At 31.4% G+C, this 17,728-nt stretch overlaps 1 protein-coding gene across 1 annotated transcript in view; it reads right to left on the bottom strand.

The window, feature by feature from the left end:
* Positions 1–2,387: 2,387 nt before the first annotated feature.
* LOC145293987 (dolichyl-diphosphooligosaccharide--protein glycosyltransferase subunit STT3A) overlaps positions 2,388–17,728 on the bottom strand; it is a 55,818-nt gene continuing 40,477 nt past the window's right edge. Inside the window, exons 12-16 of the mRNA XM_080140880.1 lie at positions 16,005–16,193; positions 15,119–15,235; positions 13,647–13,749; positions 12,104–12,292; positions 2,388–7,286 (exon numbers count right to left, since the gene is read on the bottom strand). Of these exons, the coding sequence (XP_079997006.1) occupies positions 7,141–7,286; positions 12,104–12,292; positions 13,647–13,749; positions 15,119–15,235; positions 16,005–16,193 (744 nt within the window). The 3' untranslated portion in view covers positions 2,388–7,140. The remainder of the gene's footprint in view (positions 7,287–12,103; positions 12,293–13,646; positions 13,750–15,118; positions 15,236–16,004; positions 16,194–17,728) is intronic.

The raw sequence follows: 17,728 nt of genomic DNA, 5'->3' as shown, positions 1-17,728 counted from the left end.
ACAGATATAACATCTGTTACATGAAAGAATATGCTGTTACCAATGTTAGTTCACTTGGAATTTTCCATAATTATGGCAGCACATCAAAGACCATAAACGACTAAGGTCTCTCTGATTTTCTCTCCTCTGATCTTGAGCGCGTGATACAATGGGGAAAGACATGGCTGGTTACTTTTAACGCATCTAAAACCAAGCTTCTATCCTTACATCATCAACGCTCTGATGCCCATCTGGAATCAATTGAAATGAAAGGCTCTCATCTTGGGGAGGCTTCATGTTTTGATAAGCTTCTGGGCCTGACCTTTACTCCCGATTTGAAATGGAACATATATATCAAATCCGTTGCAAAGGCTGCTGGGAAAATGGTAGGATCCTTCTATCGCTCCAGTAGATATCTCACTCCTGATGCAATTTTCTACCAATATAAAAACCAGGTACGGCCAATGATGGAGTACTGTTGCCACATCTGGGATGGAGCAGTTAGAAGCTGCTTATCCTGCCTTGACAGAGTTCAAAACAGACTTCGTAGCTTAGTGGGGGGATGCCTTTTTCTCTTCCCTGCAACCTTTCCCACAGAAGAGATGTTGCGAGCCTGTCGCTGTTTTATCGTTATTTCTATGGTAGGTGCTCGTCTGAGCTTCAATCTATGGTCCCCCCCTCGACAAACTTTCATGAAAAACACCCGTCTAGCCAGAACACCACCAATAGTTTCCCACACTCTTTATCTGTGCCTAGATCTAAACGTAGATTCCATGAGCAGAGCTTCTTTCTTAGAACTGCACGCCTGTGGAACTCTCTTGCTTTGGCCTGCTTCCCAGCTGACTACAATTTGATTGTCTTCAAGTCCAATGTAAACAAGTTCTTGATGAACCGTATCCCTATATAATCCAACTTACAAAAATCCCAATACCTATGTTAAAAACGCTATAATCACATTGACTAATGTATACCCATTAACCCTTATCCTCGAGTGGCCTCCAGGCCTTGATAAGTGGTGAATCCTTTGTAAAAAAAAAAAAAAAAATGTAGGATAAGCACCTGTTACTGTTGGCCAGACACCATATTGGATATCCACTCGAGACAAGGAACATAACTAAAGAAGAAGGCCACCAAGTTCGATAACTCCAACTTTAATAGTAATATGGGATAAGAAGGAAAACTAAGCAGAAAGTGAATATTTAAGAACTTAGTGTTCCCAATAAGTTTAACAGAGCCGAGACGGAAAAGATAACGAAATACCAAGATCTTATGTATTATATGAAAAGAAATTGGAATCTTAGGAAAATCTCCATCCTTCCAGTAATTATAGAAGCAACAGGACTCACAAAAAAGAATAAAAAATCTACCTGGCAAATATGCCCTGTGAACCAAGTGTGAGAGATACAAACAATTGCATTTAAAGAGACAGGTAGAATCTTAAAAAGATCTCTCCGTTGGAATGTATAAGATAGCGGATGAATGTCTGGCATTCAGTTAGAATGCTTCATTTCCAGCAAGAACCAAACAATAAATTAAAAACGCCATACATGCTCTTGATCAATTCAAACAAATTCGATTCTGTTAAAGATGAGGTGATTTAACACATGTACAATGATTTGACACATGTACAAACTGAAGATGCCAAGAACAAGTGAAGCATGCATGCACCCCCCCCCCCCGTGAGTGCACAGTGAATGAGGCATTAAAAAAATGACAAAGTTCAGCATACCCCCCCCCCCATTTTGCCCCAAAAGTCCCTAGGGGACGTCAAATGTTGGTGAAAATGAACAAATGGTTCAGCCTTAACATATGTAAAATTGAGTTCTGCACCATGCAAAAAAAGAAATGACTGTCCATCATTTTCCCCCCTCCCCATTTAGCCCCAAAAGTCCCCAAGGCCTTAACATATTTAAATTTAAGTTCTAAAACTGCTAAATAGATATACGCAGAAAATTTTGGACAAATATGGTCAAATAGTCTCAAAAATGGAGCGTTTTTATCAGCCCTAAAAGAGCCCCTGAGGCACACCCCAAGAGTTATCGTGAAGTATAGACAAACAAAATTATATAGAAATCAGTTAGTTACAACTTTTCAGAAAGTTTTATAAAAATCCGAGGCATCAATTTTTTTTTAATAAGCACATAAGTGTCAATTTTAGCTATTTTAACCCGAAAGGTACCCCTAATGGGGGGCAACCGGAATTTTCCTGGAAAATTCGTTCTGTTACTTTTTTACTCATATCATGTTTAATGTTTGTGCAAAATTCCAAGGCATAGTTATTGAGAAAAGTGCGGACAGACAAGGGTGAAATACAGGTCCACCCTCCTTTTATCGGGAGACCAAAAAAAAAATATTCCAGTTGTTTATCACTTTTAAACAAGCAAAATAAATAAATAAATAAAAACAGATTAAAATAAGAATATTTTCTTTTTATTATTTCATAATTATACAAAATCTGAAATTTTTGTGAGTTTCAATTCCAAATGTTTTTTTTTTCTTAATGATTGCACAGGACAAGTCATGATTAACACCTTTATCCATTACGTCACATGTCCATGAGGACAATTTTAGTATTAATTTTGGAGCCTTAAACTTGTTACTACTTTCACTAAAGTTTCTATGCAAGGTCTATTTAGGAGGTCATTAGGTGCAAGTCCATAGCATCCCCCTGCCCCTGATGAAGAAACAAGAAAACTAAAATAAATCTTTAGTGGACATACCTATATGATGGAAAGAAAATATCAAACGCCCCCCACCCCAAAAAAAAATGTAAATTAATCAAATAGTTTTATTTAAACAAAAAAAACTTTGCCTCTCGATGCCTTTTTTAAAGGACAAGGGAGATAATTCAAACTTTTGAGATTTTAGAAACCCTTTTTTAACGTGAAGAGTGGGGCAAATTCAAATTTGCTTAAAAATAGTTTTCTTTATAAAAATAAAATTATTTGATCAATTTAGATAATTTTTTCTATAATAATAGACAGGACAGTGAAGAAGGGGACATTGTCACTTAACAGTTTCTTCAAGATGTCAGAAAACATGCCCCCCACCCACCCTTTCTGGTAGTATTGACTTTGATCAAAGAAGGTAGTATGATACATACGAGTTTACTGATCCCAAACGTGTGAAAGGTAAATCTGTATATCAATGTGTGTGTATGGGCAACTTGATCAGTCCTGGATGGGTTAGAGAAGTCCGCACCAAGAGATGTTTATTTAGATTTTAATATATAAGAGGGATGGGGAGGGCAGGAGGTAAATCTGCAACATGAAATGCACTTATCTTTATTGTATTTATTTGTTTTGTCACCAAAGAAAATTAGGCACAAGGCCATTTTTAATGTGGGGTAAAAACCAGCTCCCCTAAAAGTAGTCAAAAAGGGAGTACTCTGGTTACCAAAAATAATAATTGTCCCAGTATAGAGGGTTTCCCCGCCATTATGAGTTTCTATTATTTTTCAAAAATACTATTTTCACGTCTCCACTCTTTCAATAAGGATTTTTCCGCATAAATTAAATTTATGCTTATCCATGCAAAAATATTATTTAACAAGTCATAATTTATTGTTAGGAACCGACTTAATTTGATTGCGATAATTATTTTGTCTGTAATTAGAAAATCATTCAGATTTTCCTGTTTTCTTTGGAGTTTTTTTTCTGTAATAATGTGAATTCTAATAGGTAAATTATGTTATGACTTATACAGTTAGAGTAGCAGTTGATTTTAAAAGTAGCTCCTATTGAGCCATTAACTGATATGACCAATACATAGTGTTTGAAGGTGAAGTTTTCATAGATCGATTTTTATACTAAATCTGAATTAATCAACGTTTGTTTTCCTAGTTTTTTTTTTTGTCAAGAATTTCTCCGATCATAAAAAACAAAAATAAAGAAAAATTTGCATGAAGTACCCATGACAAAATGAAAATATATCCGGAAAAAAAAAAATCACATCAATCGATAAAGCAGTTTTATTTTTATAAAGAAAATCATTTTTAAGTGATTAATGGGAATCTGTAAGCATTACAACATAAATCTTAAGTGTTAATTATTGTAGAAGTATCTCCCTTTGTTTCTTGACATTTTTTATTAAAATAGCAAGTGAGACAGTCACTCCTCAGATACTCATAAAATTTGATTATCTTGTTTATTTAACAAATAAAACTTGATCAATTCATATAATTTTTGGAATATTTTTTTGTTACATCACGATTACATATATCATAGAGATTTTTGTTTTTATTTTTAACATGGGAAGAATTCTAAACAAGAACCTTTTTTTCCCCCTTAGATATTTTAATCAAACACATGCTAAAATATTCCTTCATTTTGAGATGGCCTTTGTCCGGTAAGTGCATGTTCATTGTAACTTAATTGCCATATATATTTTATGGCTTACTAACTAGCTCTACCTACGTATTGAGCCCTTTTGAAGTAAATACTTAAAGTTTACGCATAAATTTATACTTTTGTATATTAATTTTTTGTGAGTAAATGAAGTAGTTTATATATATATATATATATATTCATATTATTTGGATTTTTCGAACTACTGATCTCATCTTCAGTGCTATTTTCACGTTTCAGTCGATATAACCTTCTTCAGGTGTATCTTATCAAACTTGGGAATTTGGACTAAATTTCAAATGAAACCCTTTATTTACTTCATGGGGGTAGCATGCTCTCGTTTGAAATTCCATTAAAATTCCCAAGTTCAACAAGATACACACCTGAAGAAGGTCAGAGGTTACATGGGTCGAAACATTGTGAAAATGACACTCAAGATGAGAAACGTAATCCAAAAGTTCCAAACACAAATAACTAATCCTCATCTCAAAAATTCAGAAACACACACACATACAAATACTTTAAATAAAATTTTTTTGTATATTTATTTTCTGAAACTTGACAATCTGTTGTTTTTTTTAAAAAGATTTTCCTTTATTCCCTCATAATTCTAATGGTATTAACCAGATGTGGTGGCCCCCTTGTAGATACAGCAAAATATGCATTCGATCTTGTTGACGTTTGTAAGTACGGATCCAATATGTCTAGTGGCACCAACCACATTAGACATGATGGTTAATACCATCGGAATGGGGGGGGGGCTTCAGTAAACAAGACACATATTAGCAAAGTTTCAGAAAAAAAAAATCTATAAATGATTTTATTTATTTAATAAAAAAAAATATTAACATTAATTAGAGTTCTAAATTATTTAAATAGTTTCTGTAAATTCTAAAATAATGATTGTATCATAGATGTTAATCCATTGAAACTGCAGTGTTTATCAAAAAGTGCTCAATGAAAAGCAGAGTATAATTATAGTATATTTATTTATACAAAGATTATTGGCTACATATATGCATACATGTTTCTGCTGCCATTCATTTCAAGAAGCAGCGCATTCAGGTCAGACTTTCTTCTTATGAAACCAAATTGCAGCTCATACATATAAACATATGAAGCAAATAAGGTTTACATAAAAATAAGTAAATATATCTCCAAATAAGTAAATATATCTCCAAATAAGTAAATATATCTCCACATAAGTAAATATATCTCCACATAAGTAAATATATCTCCACATAAATTTTAACACCAAACTTTCAGTTCTCCTTGTCAATCATTGTGATAATGGCGAAATTTAATTTCATAAGAAATAAAAAGCAGAAGAATAAGTTTCAATCTAAATTTGAAAATAGTTTGGAATTTAAGTCAGGAAAAAAAAAACCCTGTATTTTTAATTTTAAATATTTTATTAAATTTTAAAATTTCTAAAATGAATTTTTTTTTTTTTTGCATTGAAAACATTAAGCAAAATATATTCTCTAATACATACAGAAAATAGAATTCAATTAACATCGATAAAAAAGAATTTATGAATATAATATATCTTCATATTTTCAAATCTTCAAATTAAATGGTAAACCAAAATCAGGAAGTGTTAGTGGAATTAGAAAAATCTAGAAACAAGTTAAACTTAACCAAAAGCAAATTCATGTTTTTCATTAAAAAAAAAAAAAAAAATTGAAACTAAAATACCATAATAACATCTTTTTGAGTTTTAATAGAAAAGAAAAACGTAAAATTGTGATATATCTTATGGTTTAAAAGGTAGATTAATTTTTTTACTTCTCTCTTAATATACATATCTTAATTTAAACCATAGGACATAAATAAAAGTCCAAAAATAGCTAACAGCCAAAAACTTTGAAAGTAAAATAATTTATAGCAAACGCAATAGAATTAAATTCTTTATCAATCTGTATATTTTTAACATATTTGTATAGTGTTTTTTGCAAAGTTTGTGTGTCAATAAGGCACATAAAAACCAAAATGGAGGCAGAGATATTAGCTTAACTTTGGTAAACTTCATTCTGAAAAAAAATAGTTTAATTATCAGAAAAAAAAAAAAAAGAAGAAATGACTCATCCTACTACTAACCTAATTCACTAAAATAAATCTAGTAAAACTATACTTAAGCACTGAAGTTTAGCAAAGTTAATTAATAATCTTGACCATCATGTTCTTTTGTGTCAAAAGATCAAAATAAAATTCTGAAATAAAAACAAAATCTTAGTTACCACACTTTAGAAGTATACAGGTCAGTAGAAAATTTATTTTCATTGCGTTTGCAATAAATTATTTTTAATTTTTAATCATGAGCACTCAACTGTTAACTATTCTTTACTTTAAGGACACATTTGAATTTTACATCAATTCTTTTAAGTAAAAAAACAAAATAATTTTTATGAGTAAAAAAAAAAAATTATATTAAAAAATCAAATTTATAAAAAAAATTTACAAGAATTTTTTGTGGTAAGCAAAATATATTTTCCAATGAGTACAGAAATTTGACAAAATTTTTAAAAAACAACAAAAAAAACAAAAAACAAATAAAAAACTTTCTTATTCAACTCAAATGGAAGCTTAAAAAGAATGAATTTGATAAATTTTGTACTGAACATCGGCAACAAAAAAATGTGTCGAATGCTGCCCAAATGAAAGATCCTTGATGCGTTGTAACAAAAATGGATTCCCACTTCGGTTTTTCTGTTTCTGTCAGCCTTGTTGCCTTTCCCCTCCATTTCAGCAGATGAGTTTTTATTTTTATGTAATGATTATGGCCCGCCTTGCAAAAATTTATCTCAGCAACATTTTATGCCCCGCGGTTGTCGAGGTCTTTCACTTTGTAGATCCGCACTAGCCAATGTTCTGTCGTGTAGGCTTCTTCCAATACATCCAATTCAAAATCTTTGTTGCCAATCTCTGCATTGCGGACTCTGTCATAGCCAGTTGGCTTTCCTGCAACAGGAGAAAAAAGACATTCTAAGAAATGACAAGAAATTATTTAAACATTTTTAACTTGATCATTTGAAGCAACAATCTGGTTGTTTTCCAGAATTCAACCCAATTAAACAAAAAGACAGAAAAATCTTTATGCTGCATGTATTTGTCGCAGAACAAAAATGTATTTTATTTTTACGTTTGCACATTATCTTCATTTATTTTTAATCCATTATGATTTACATATTGATTTTTTAATTTTACTTTAAATAGCATTACAAGTTGATTTTTTCTTTTAAGATAATTATTTTATCAACTTACATGAAAAGAGCTATGTAAAAGATGCTTAAAACTGTTTGAATTATGCAAATACCATCAGTAGTTCAAAAGTTATGAGAATTTTAAGTGCCAAAATTTAAGCTTTTCCGTGGACATTTTTCTTTAGAAAAAGTGGGATAAATTATGGACCTCAACATTTCAAGAAATTCAGTAATTTCGAAACCATTTATTTATTTTTCAAGCTATTCTCATGAAACTTGGTCCTCTTATGTAAAATTGTGTGCTCTTTCTGATTATGCAGTCAAATTTGATGTATCTCTTTACCATAAGCCATGAATTATAAATTCAGATGTACAAATTTCATTCTTTTTTAAACTGGTGCATGGTATCATACAGTGGGTATCTATTCATGAACAAAACTAAGTATTATAGTGGTATTTAAAGATAGCTTTATTGAGAGCAAGCATTTTCCTGCCTCCTCACCAAAGGAGAGCTTAAGCTTGGTGTAGACATTGAATGCCTAAAGAGCATTCATGGCAGGTATTTATCATTCCCCCTCAAAAAAAAAAAAAAAAAAAAAAAAAAAAATCGAGTAGATATGAATTAATCTCAGAAATAAATCAAAGAAAATTTTTCATATAGATTTTGGATTTCTGTAAAAGATGGAAATTCCCATAGTCGACCAGAACTTATGCATTTTGGGACCAGTCCAATTTTCAATTTTGTAAATCCTTTCTATCTGGCCCAAAATATGATAAGAAACACTATACATTCACCAGTTGATGGTAATTTTTGTCATTTCTATTCTGTTGTTTTACTGAAAATTCAATTATGTAAACAAAGAAATAAAACGGTAATTTTTTACCTTGTTTCCACCTTAACATTTTAAAATGATTACTTTTTAGGTTTTAGGGTATGCTGAAAACCAATATCGCATTTAAATTTTCTGCAAATAAGTAGTTTTCCGGATATTAAGCAATGTCACTTCTTATGTTATCGCTGGTGGCCATCTTAGTATGTGCAAGCACGCAAACTTAACCCTAAGAAATTATGCGCAAACACACGTACCAAAATGGTCACCAGCAATAACATAAGAAATGACATTGCTTAATATCCGGAAAGCTGCTTATTTGAGGAAAATTTAAATGCGATATTCGTTTTCAGTATACTCGAAAACCTTATAAAGGTAGTCATTTTAAAGAAAAATGTTAAGGTGGAAACAAGGTAAAAATTTACAAAATGCATCACAATGAAATTCTTTATTGAACCGCCTAATTATTATTATTTAGATATCTTCAGTTGAAATTTTCAGTTTTACATATTCGAAAAAATGGTCTTGACAAGGAGTTAAAAATAAATTCAAGTTTCACGATATATTTTATTTAATTGTTAGGTGAAAGTACAGAATAGTTAACAAAACACTGTTCCTTCCCCATGTTTAGAATGGGTTTCTAAATAATAACGTTATTATTTCAGCATGGTAGCATAAGTGCACAAGTACCTTTTATTTGTTATATGTTTGTTTGTTTTTTTTACCATCAAAAAACAAACGCATGTACTTAATACATTTTGTTGTTTTTTTTTAACACTTTTAGTACATGTGTACTACAAGCGTAAAAAACAACAAAAATAGTATTGTTTAGAAATCAAATTTGAAAAATTTGATAATTTTTTTTAAATTGACAAACCTAGAATAAAAACTGCAACGTTTTTTCTACTTTCGTTTTGAAAGCAGAAAAAAAACATTTTTCTATTTTTAAAAGAATACAACTTTGTTAATACGATGACAGTGATGGTTAGCTATGACTCGTTAATACGCTAACCATCGCTGTCATCATTTCCGTTTAAGCAATTTGAATTTCTATAAAAGATAACATTTTAAAGAAATTTCTGCACAATTAATAATTATTAAATATTTACATACTATACATAAAAATAATTCTGAAACTATTATCTATATGAAAATGGATGATATATACCGATTTATCTATCAATTTTGAAATATTATTCGTCAATTTTGCTCGGTCGTAGCTTTGCTTCCTGTGGTCGTAAAAATAAAAATCAAACACCAGTAGAGATAGACTTCTTTGTTTATATAGTTTGTAAAATTTCAACCATATTCAATCAAATTTAACCGCGCGCATATGTATCCAAACGTAACATATGAAATGTAAACATTGAAAAAACTGTTTCTCTTTTTGCTGTAGTCATTTTTTACCATTTATTTTTTCATTTTTAAGTTGGAACATAAAAATATTGAACGCATAAAAGAAAAATAAATTATGCTTATTCTATTCTCTTTCCATCAATATAATTCTTTTAAAAATTGACCAACAAATAAAAAAGATATGACTTGTTGAAGCACATTAGGTATGTAATATTGCCGATGTCCACGAAAATACAGCATACGCTTGTAATGCTACTTTAAACACTTTCTTCCCACTATTGTTAACATTATTAATCAATATCATTATTACAAATTATCATTATCAATTATCGTAAATATCACAGTCATTAACATGTTTATCCCCCTTACCATCTTATTTTTAATCATTACCACAATTAGAGCAGAGGATTATATCTAAGCATGGAGATAAATTTATTATATACATTTTGAGATTTTATTATTATTATTGCTATACAACTTCCATAGCATAGAAAATTAAGAAAAAAAGCTGAGATGAGAGTAATGGGGGTTAATGGGAAGGAAAAAGACATGTTTTAGAATCACCACCAATAAATCATTTATAGTTTCCCTTTTTCATTCTTCTTCTTTCCCTTCCTTCTTTTTTTCTTTTCTTCCTTGCATCTTTTCCTTTTTCCTCCTTATATCTTAACCTCTTCACTAATGGGTGTAGAGATGATAGTGGTGGAGCGGGGACATATAAGAGGGCAACAATAAGCTGTACATTTTCTGACCACATAAAAATTCTAGTCAAATTAAAAGCATTTTTATAACTGAATAACCCAGAATATATTTGAGAACCCTTTTAGCATAGATATGTAAAATTCACATTCCCTACTAATTTAACCTATACACACTAGTATGTTTAACATTTAAGGCGGTAATCACACACATATACCAATACTATTCCTTAACTCCTCATCCTTTCCTATATCTCAAGACAGACTCAAATCCGCACCCCTACTGGGTCTTATTTACATACAACAAAATCTTATTTTTCACAACATGGAACCGCCCGATATTAAACCCCTGTGACGAAACAGATCTTATATTTTCATTGCAAACTTTGATTTTGTATAAGCTGTATCGCCTGAAGAGGTCTCTAGTTACTGGTAATTACCGACTGAAACTGTGTAGCAACATATTACTGCTTATATAAAACAAATAAAGAGCATAACATGATCTATTATGGTATTGAGCACTCTGGTATTAACCTTGTTATACTTCATTGGTTACTTAACCTCTGGAAAAGAATAACCTTAGATTATATATATATATATATATTTTTTTTATCGTTATTTCCATGGGAAGTGTTCGTCTGAGCTCCAATCTTTGGTCTCCCCCTCACCAATCTTTCATGAAAAATACCAGTCTAGCTGAAACCACTGTTAGTAATTTTTCCCACTCTTTATCTGTGACTAAATCAAAACGTAGATTCCATGAACAAAGCTTCTTTCTTAGAACTGCGCACCTGTGGAACTCTCTCCCGTTTGTCTGTTTCCCTCCCGATTTCAACTTGGATGTCTTCAAGTCCAACATAAACAAATTCCTGATGAACCGCCCCCTTAAGTAAGACACTTTATCAGATCTCCATTACTAGCGATTACTACGATATTATCCGATTGATTACTGTACATGTAATAACCCTTATCCACGAGTGGCCTCCGGGTCTTGATAAGTGGTGACTTCCATGTAAAAAAAAAAATATATATATATATATATAAAATCTGTAATAATAAATAGTGATAAAAAGTAAGACTGTACATCTAAAAACAAAAATAGGCTTAAGGCTCCCAAAATTTATACTCGAATTGCCTGCAACAACCCATGGCATAGTGGATAAAGTACTTGACAAAATTCAGTAGTAAGTTTCTCTCCTCTGGAAGCAGAAAGTTCAATCTTGCAGGTAACACTCAAAAGACAATTGCGAATTACTTAGGACTTCTAACCAATCATGCTTTTGTTTTGTTTTTTTAGAAAATATATATATATATATATATATATATATATATATATATATATATACAGAGACATGAGTCTAAGGTCACACAGCAAACCTTTTTAAAAAATTATTGGCTGTTTAATCTATAGGCATAAAAAAAGACCAACGCGAGAGCAAATAAGCTGGAGTGGACATTAATTCTGTAGGATTTCAAGTGGTTTATACAGCATGAAACTTTGTTTTCAGCAAACCATTATTTTCACCAATTTCTTGGGAGATCTCTTTCATTGTTAAATATCTTTCCACTGCAGTATCTGTATCTTTACTAAACATGCAACATCTGCACATGTGCATGTTATGATCCTTGAAAATTGTTTCATCAGAGTTAGACAACAACAAAAGGAAAGGGGGGGACAGGTGTGTACGTACCAGATTCAGTGTATACAGATCCAAACTGGTAGTAGCACATTTTGTACATGAGGCAGTTGAGAAGGATGGGAGAACCCTCTTTGTCGATTCGGAACTCGCCTTGTGGAGTATAATAATCAGCCTCCTTTATATGCGTCCCTTTGTCTGTGCTGCCACCAATCCTTACCATCCACAAAAATTTGTTTATATCTGAAAAACATAAAATAAAAATGTCATACAATATGGGTTTTTTTTTTGTTATTTTTATACATGTTTACTGCTACATATGCTAACAGAGAAAGTATAAGATTTTAAAAGTATTGTTATTTATTTACTTCTTCATATTATCTTTTAATTTATATATCAGTGAAACAGTAACTGGATTGTGTTCACATGAGGAATTGGCATTTTCCACCAGAGAGCAATGAATTTAACAACTGTTAAATTTTTAAATCTCCAAAACAGCTACATGGTATACAGCTGATGATACTTGCTCTCTACTTAATAATTTCCTTTGATCCATATTGTAGCCAATGAAGTTGTACATCTATAATATACATCTCATCTGTCTGTTTAAATGTATGTATGTATGTCTGCCTAAAACTTTCAACAGAGGCGATGGATTTTAACGAGATTGGTATCGTTTTAAAGCTCGACCCTTCGGACAACAAATATCGAAAAATTGGCTAAAACATTAATTCCTTCACTCTCAACTGGGCACTCTTCTACAGGGAGGAGTCGCTTTTTTCGCCGATATTTTCGAAAGTCATCCCCACTTTTCGATGGACTAGTCTTAATTTAAACCTTTGCCACTTCCAGTTTAGCGATGGCCACAACAGCAAAAACTTTTTTTTTTTTTTTCCAACGTTCTTTTCCTCCTTCGCGGCACGGGTTCGAGCCTGCCCGCCTACCTACTACCACTTTTTTCTTTTTGTTCAACACACACCTCCAAACACCCGGGCAACATCAGGCAACCATGCTAGTCTTATTTAAACGTGAAAAGTTTGGGTCATGGTTTAAATTTTGACAGCATTTTAACTTGCAATTTTTTAAAACTTGATGCATGGTTTGATGCTCTTTTACCAAACGGCATAATCACATCGATACACAGTTCTCGTTAGATCAGCAAAGTTAAGCAACAATGAGCCTGGTCAGTACAAGATGGATGACTATTTAGGAATACCAGGCACTGTATATAAGTGGATGTCAACACTTCCTTGCAAGAACTGAAAAACCTAGCATCATCTCTCTTGACAGGGGATATACAGGCGACTGGAGACTGTTTGTAAAATTGATATACTGATGAAATTTTCTCCTTCGGAGGAAGACGGTTCAACCCGCCTAGGATTTGTGCTGCTTCAGTTTAACAGCAACCACCATGCAAAATTTCAGTTGAACTTATGTCTCCTGTTGTCAAATCCTTCACGGAAAGGGTGGCTGTAGGAAAGTCATATGTGACGCAGCAGGACATTTTGTTTTGTTTTTTTCTTACACAAACATCAACAGGTCACTTCCATCAACCTATCAATAATAACGAAAATTTAACATTTTTTTTTTTTCTCACCATCAGATGAATAACCCGTCAGACCGCCAAATATGACTAGAACATAATTAACATCAAGTTCTCGCATGATTTCATAGGCTTTGTCTTCTGATGATGCCATCGCCTGGAAAGAAGAAGAAAAAAAAAAGATGGCAGCGTAAAGTTAAGAGTCTAGAAAGAGCAGACGTTAAGAGAATCTCATAGACACTCTTGTCACGGACATTTGCAAAGTAATAAATTGTTTTAAAGGAGAGTGATTCTTGAACATTAAAATCTATTTAGTATTGCGCTTGTAATCTTAAGAAATACTTGAAATGTGTAAATATGCCGAAATTATTGCTTTAATAAATAAATAATGGTGTCATACAAACAAAAGTTAGAAGTAATGGTGATTATTTCAGCATATATACACATTTCAAGCATTTTCTTATGACGAAAAGCATAATACTAAATAGATTTTAACTTGAAATGGTTCACTAATATTTAACAAAAACAAGATTAAAACTATTTTTATTGCCTGTACACAATTTTTTTTATTATGGTCAGGCAACTAGACTATGGTTTTACCATTTCAGTGGCATACCTCCTAAATGGTAAAGTTCACAATACTAAATAAATAATAAGTCTTAAAATTTGATAAAAAGCAACTGTTTACTCTATTTTTGGAGGAAAGGGGCATGCAAGTTTCACAACTCTAATGATCAAGTTCACACACACACAAAAAAAAAAAATTTATCCAAGTTAATCGTGTTGACTAGTATCAATATTCTATAATAAATAAGTACATTAGTTTAGGAGTGAATCCTATACATAAAAATATATAAATACAAACATACCTATCTTTATAGAGAAATTAGCAAGCCATCCCGGCATTGCTCAGTCGTAAAATATGCTTATATATATATATATATATATTTTAATCATGCAGATTTCATATTTATTATTATAGTCAATTGTACCCAATATATAATAGTGATCTCAAAATTTAAAAAAAAAAAAAAAAAATGACTTTGGTACCATCAACTAGAATCGAAGAAAAAAATCATAGCTCTCCAGCTTTATCTCTTACTGATCTAAATCCATATGCTTACAAACTGCAAAAAATAAGGTTAACTGATAAATGTATTTTTGCGCATGCATACAGAAGCACTTTAATTTGACTTACGCCTGCCAAGTTCAAATTTTTTTTTTTTTTCAATTTTGAACACTTAGCAGCCATTTTTACCAGCTAAAGACCAAATTGAATTTGTTCTACAGGTTCAAATCTTATATATCAAGTTTCAAGTCTGTAGATAAAAAATTGACAGGAGTTTGGCAGAGACTGTTCCTCATATGGACAGACAATCACTTTATATATATATATATATATATATATATATATATATATATATGTGTGTGTGTGTAAATATGAACAATTCAGCAAGAAAGAAATAAAAGTAGAAGAAAAAAAAAAAGAAAGAAAAAGGGGGGGGGGGCTAGTTTTTTTTACATACCTGACCCACCCGTGATATGTGAGTATTGTTCCACGTATTGTTATCCACTAATATCGTCCGATTTGCCATTGCCGTTATCTGATAACCATAATCCCACCACGACATCACTTTGGCATCCTGAATAGCAAATAAACAGATTTTTAAAACAAAGATATTAAAACAAAACAAATCAGTTTATTTTTGTATCAGATACAGAGATGACCATTCATTCAAAAGAATTTAAAAACAGAATTCATAATTATTCATTGACTTTCTTTGATCAATGCTTGAAAACTTTTTAACCCTAACCTCAATCTACCTAACAAAATTGCTAATTGTGATAATTAGAGATGTATACACACATGTGAAATATATCCAATATTGTTGGAGACGCCCTTCTATGGGATTAATGGACTATCTCGTGACGTCACTTCAGGTAACAAGTACCGGTGCCCGGCAGTCAGAGATTGGTACGTGGCCAAGGAGGTTGTGTGCAAACTCCCAACAGTGGAGGAATGGTATTGCTCAACCCGCCTTGCCTGTAATATATTTGAATACATGTTTGTTTCTAAAAGTCCTGTGTTCCTTTCATTTTATTACCATTTAGCACCATAACAAATATTGACTTCATGATAGGTTTATTAATTAACCAATTTAAATATATAAATGTGGAGAAATGCAAGGAACTCCGTGTTGAAACAATGTGATCTATGACCAAAAATGGACAAACACTGTTCCCTGCATTGCTATTACCTTACACTCTCCAATATTCATTTACCAACAATGCTTCAAGCAAACTACCTTTCCATATATATATATATATATATATATATATTCTCAGGATTTTTTTTTTTAAGTAATGGAAGGGAGACGAGGATATAAAAACAAAAAAAGTTTTATGTCATACTTCAGGCGTATTGTGTCTCAGCCAATAGTAAGCTTCCCGGAAATCATCAAAAATAATCCTGCCACCATCCCCTGCTCTTGCCGATAAAACAATGGAAGGACTCGAATAAGCTTCCGATGTTACCCACGTGCAGTGAAACGTGTACATTATAAGGAAAGTCGTGACCATTAGTACAACACCAGATGCAATCTGAAAGACAAAAAATTCAGTTAAACAGAAATTCAAAAGGTTTGTAGCAAAAAAATGAAAGAAAAAAAAATTAAAAACATTTAAATTTTTAATCATTGAAACATTGTGCTAATTAGATTTAAAAATACAAAAAGAAATTCCCGATCACTTTCACAAAATAAAAGTTCTTAAAAATTACAAAACAAAAAGCTTATTTAAATTGCATTTGGCAGAATATATACAATTTAAATATATATAGTATACTAGTAGGGAGACCTAATGTTGTCCAGGATTGAATGATGATCAACGAATGCTTTATCCTCCCATATTTTTATTGCCATTGAAACTGGTGAAATCGACCATTATTTTTAAATCAAATGGAATGATTACCTACTCTAACTGGGGACCCATCACAGTGCACTAAAAGGAAGTTTCACGTAGTGACTTCATCCAAAATATATTGTACGGGTTCGAGCCTGCCTTCCTACTACCACTTCTTTTTTTTTTTTTGCTAACACACATCGATACACCCGGGCTGAAATGCTAGTGTATATATATATATATATATATATATATATATATATATTTATTTAATAGTACAGAAGTTCAGAAAACATTGGTACCGTCGGTTTCAAGCCCAACATAAATGGGACCAGTAAATGGTCAAACGTAAATGATGTTAGGCTGACGAGAGCCTAAGATCAGTTACGTTTTACCATTAACTGGTCCCATTTATGTTGGGCTTGAAATCGACGGTACCAACGTTTTTCTGAACTTCTGTACTATTAAATAAATAAATATTAAGCTCTTATATTGAAAAAGTTTTTCTTTGTAATCAAGCACTTTGTTAGAATTCTTTCCCCAAAAAACAGTATATATATATATATATATATATATTTTAATATATATATATATTTTAATATATATATATATATATATATATATATTTTAATATATATATATTCAGTATTTATATATTTTAATATTATGTAAATATATATATACTAGCAAAAGTACCAGTTGTTGACTGGGTTCAAAAACAGCCTACAGAAAATGAACTTTGATTTATGAAAGTATGATAGGTTATGAAAAGGAAGGATTGTAAATTTGGGTTGAATGTGGGGGTATCAAAATCAAAGCAAAATATGATGAAAGTAAAAATAAAATAGATAAACCTCATAATTTATTATACCATACCTGTTCACACTGAAACACTTATCACAATATTCTGTGGATATATGTTAAAAAAACCGTGTTAAACTTGGTGACATATTTCCATTCTATGGCGGTCAGGTGCGAACGAACACCCCATAATTTTATTATATCATATTTCTTCAAACTGAAACATAATTATCAAAGTATACGTACGCAGATAGATATTAAAAGTCTTTATTAAAGTTTGTGCCTATTTCCATTCTATGGAGGCCAGGCGTGAACGCAGACCCCAAAATTTTATTATACCATCCCTATTTAAGTTAAAACATACTTATCAAAGTATTCTTATGTACATCTATATCAAAAAAACTTGTAAACGTTTTTTTTTTAATTTTTTAATT

This window comes from Euprymna scolopes, chromosome 15, assembly GCF_053919585.1.
Source record: "Euprymna scolopes isolate OS-2025 chromosome 15, ASM5391958v1, whole genome shotgun sequence".
Lineage (NCBI taxonomy): Eukaryota > Metazoa > Mollusca > Cephalopoda > Sepiida > Sepiolidae > Euprymna > Euprymna scolopes.
Note: the sequence above shows the minus strand (reverse complement) of the source record. Positions and strands in the feature narration are given on the sequence as shown.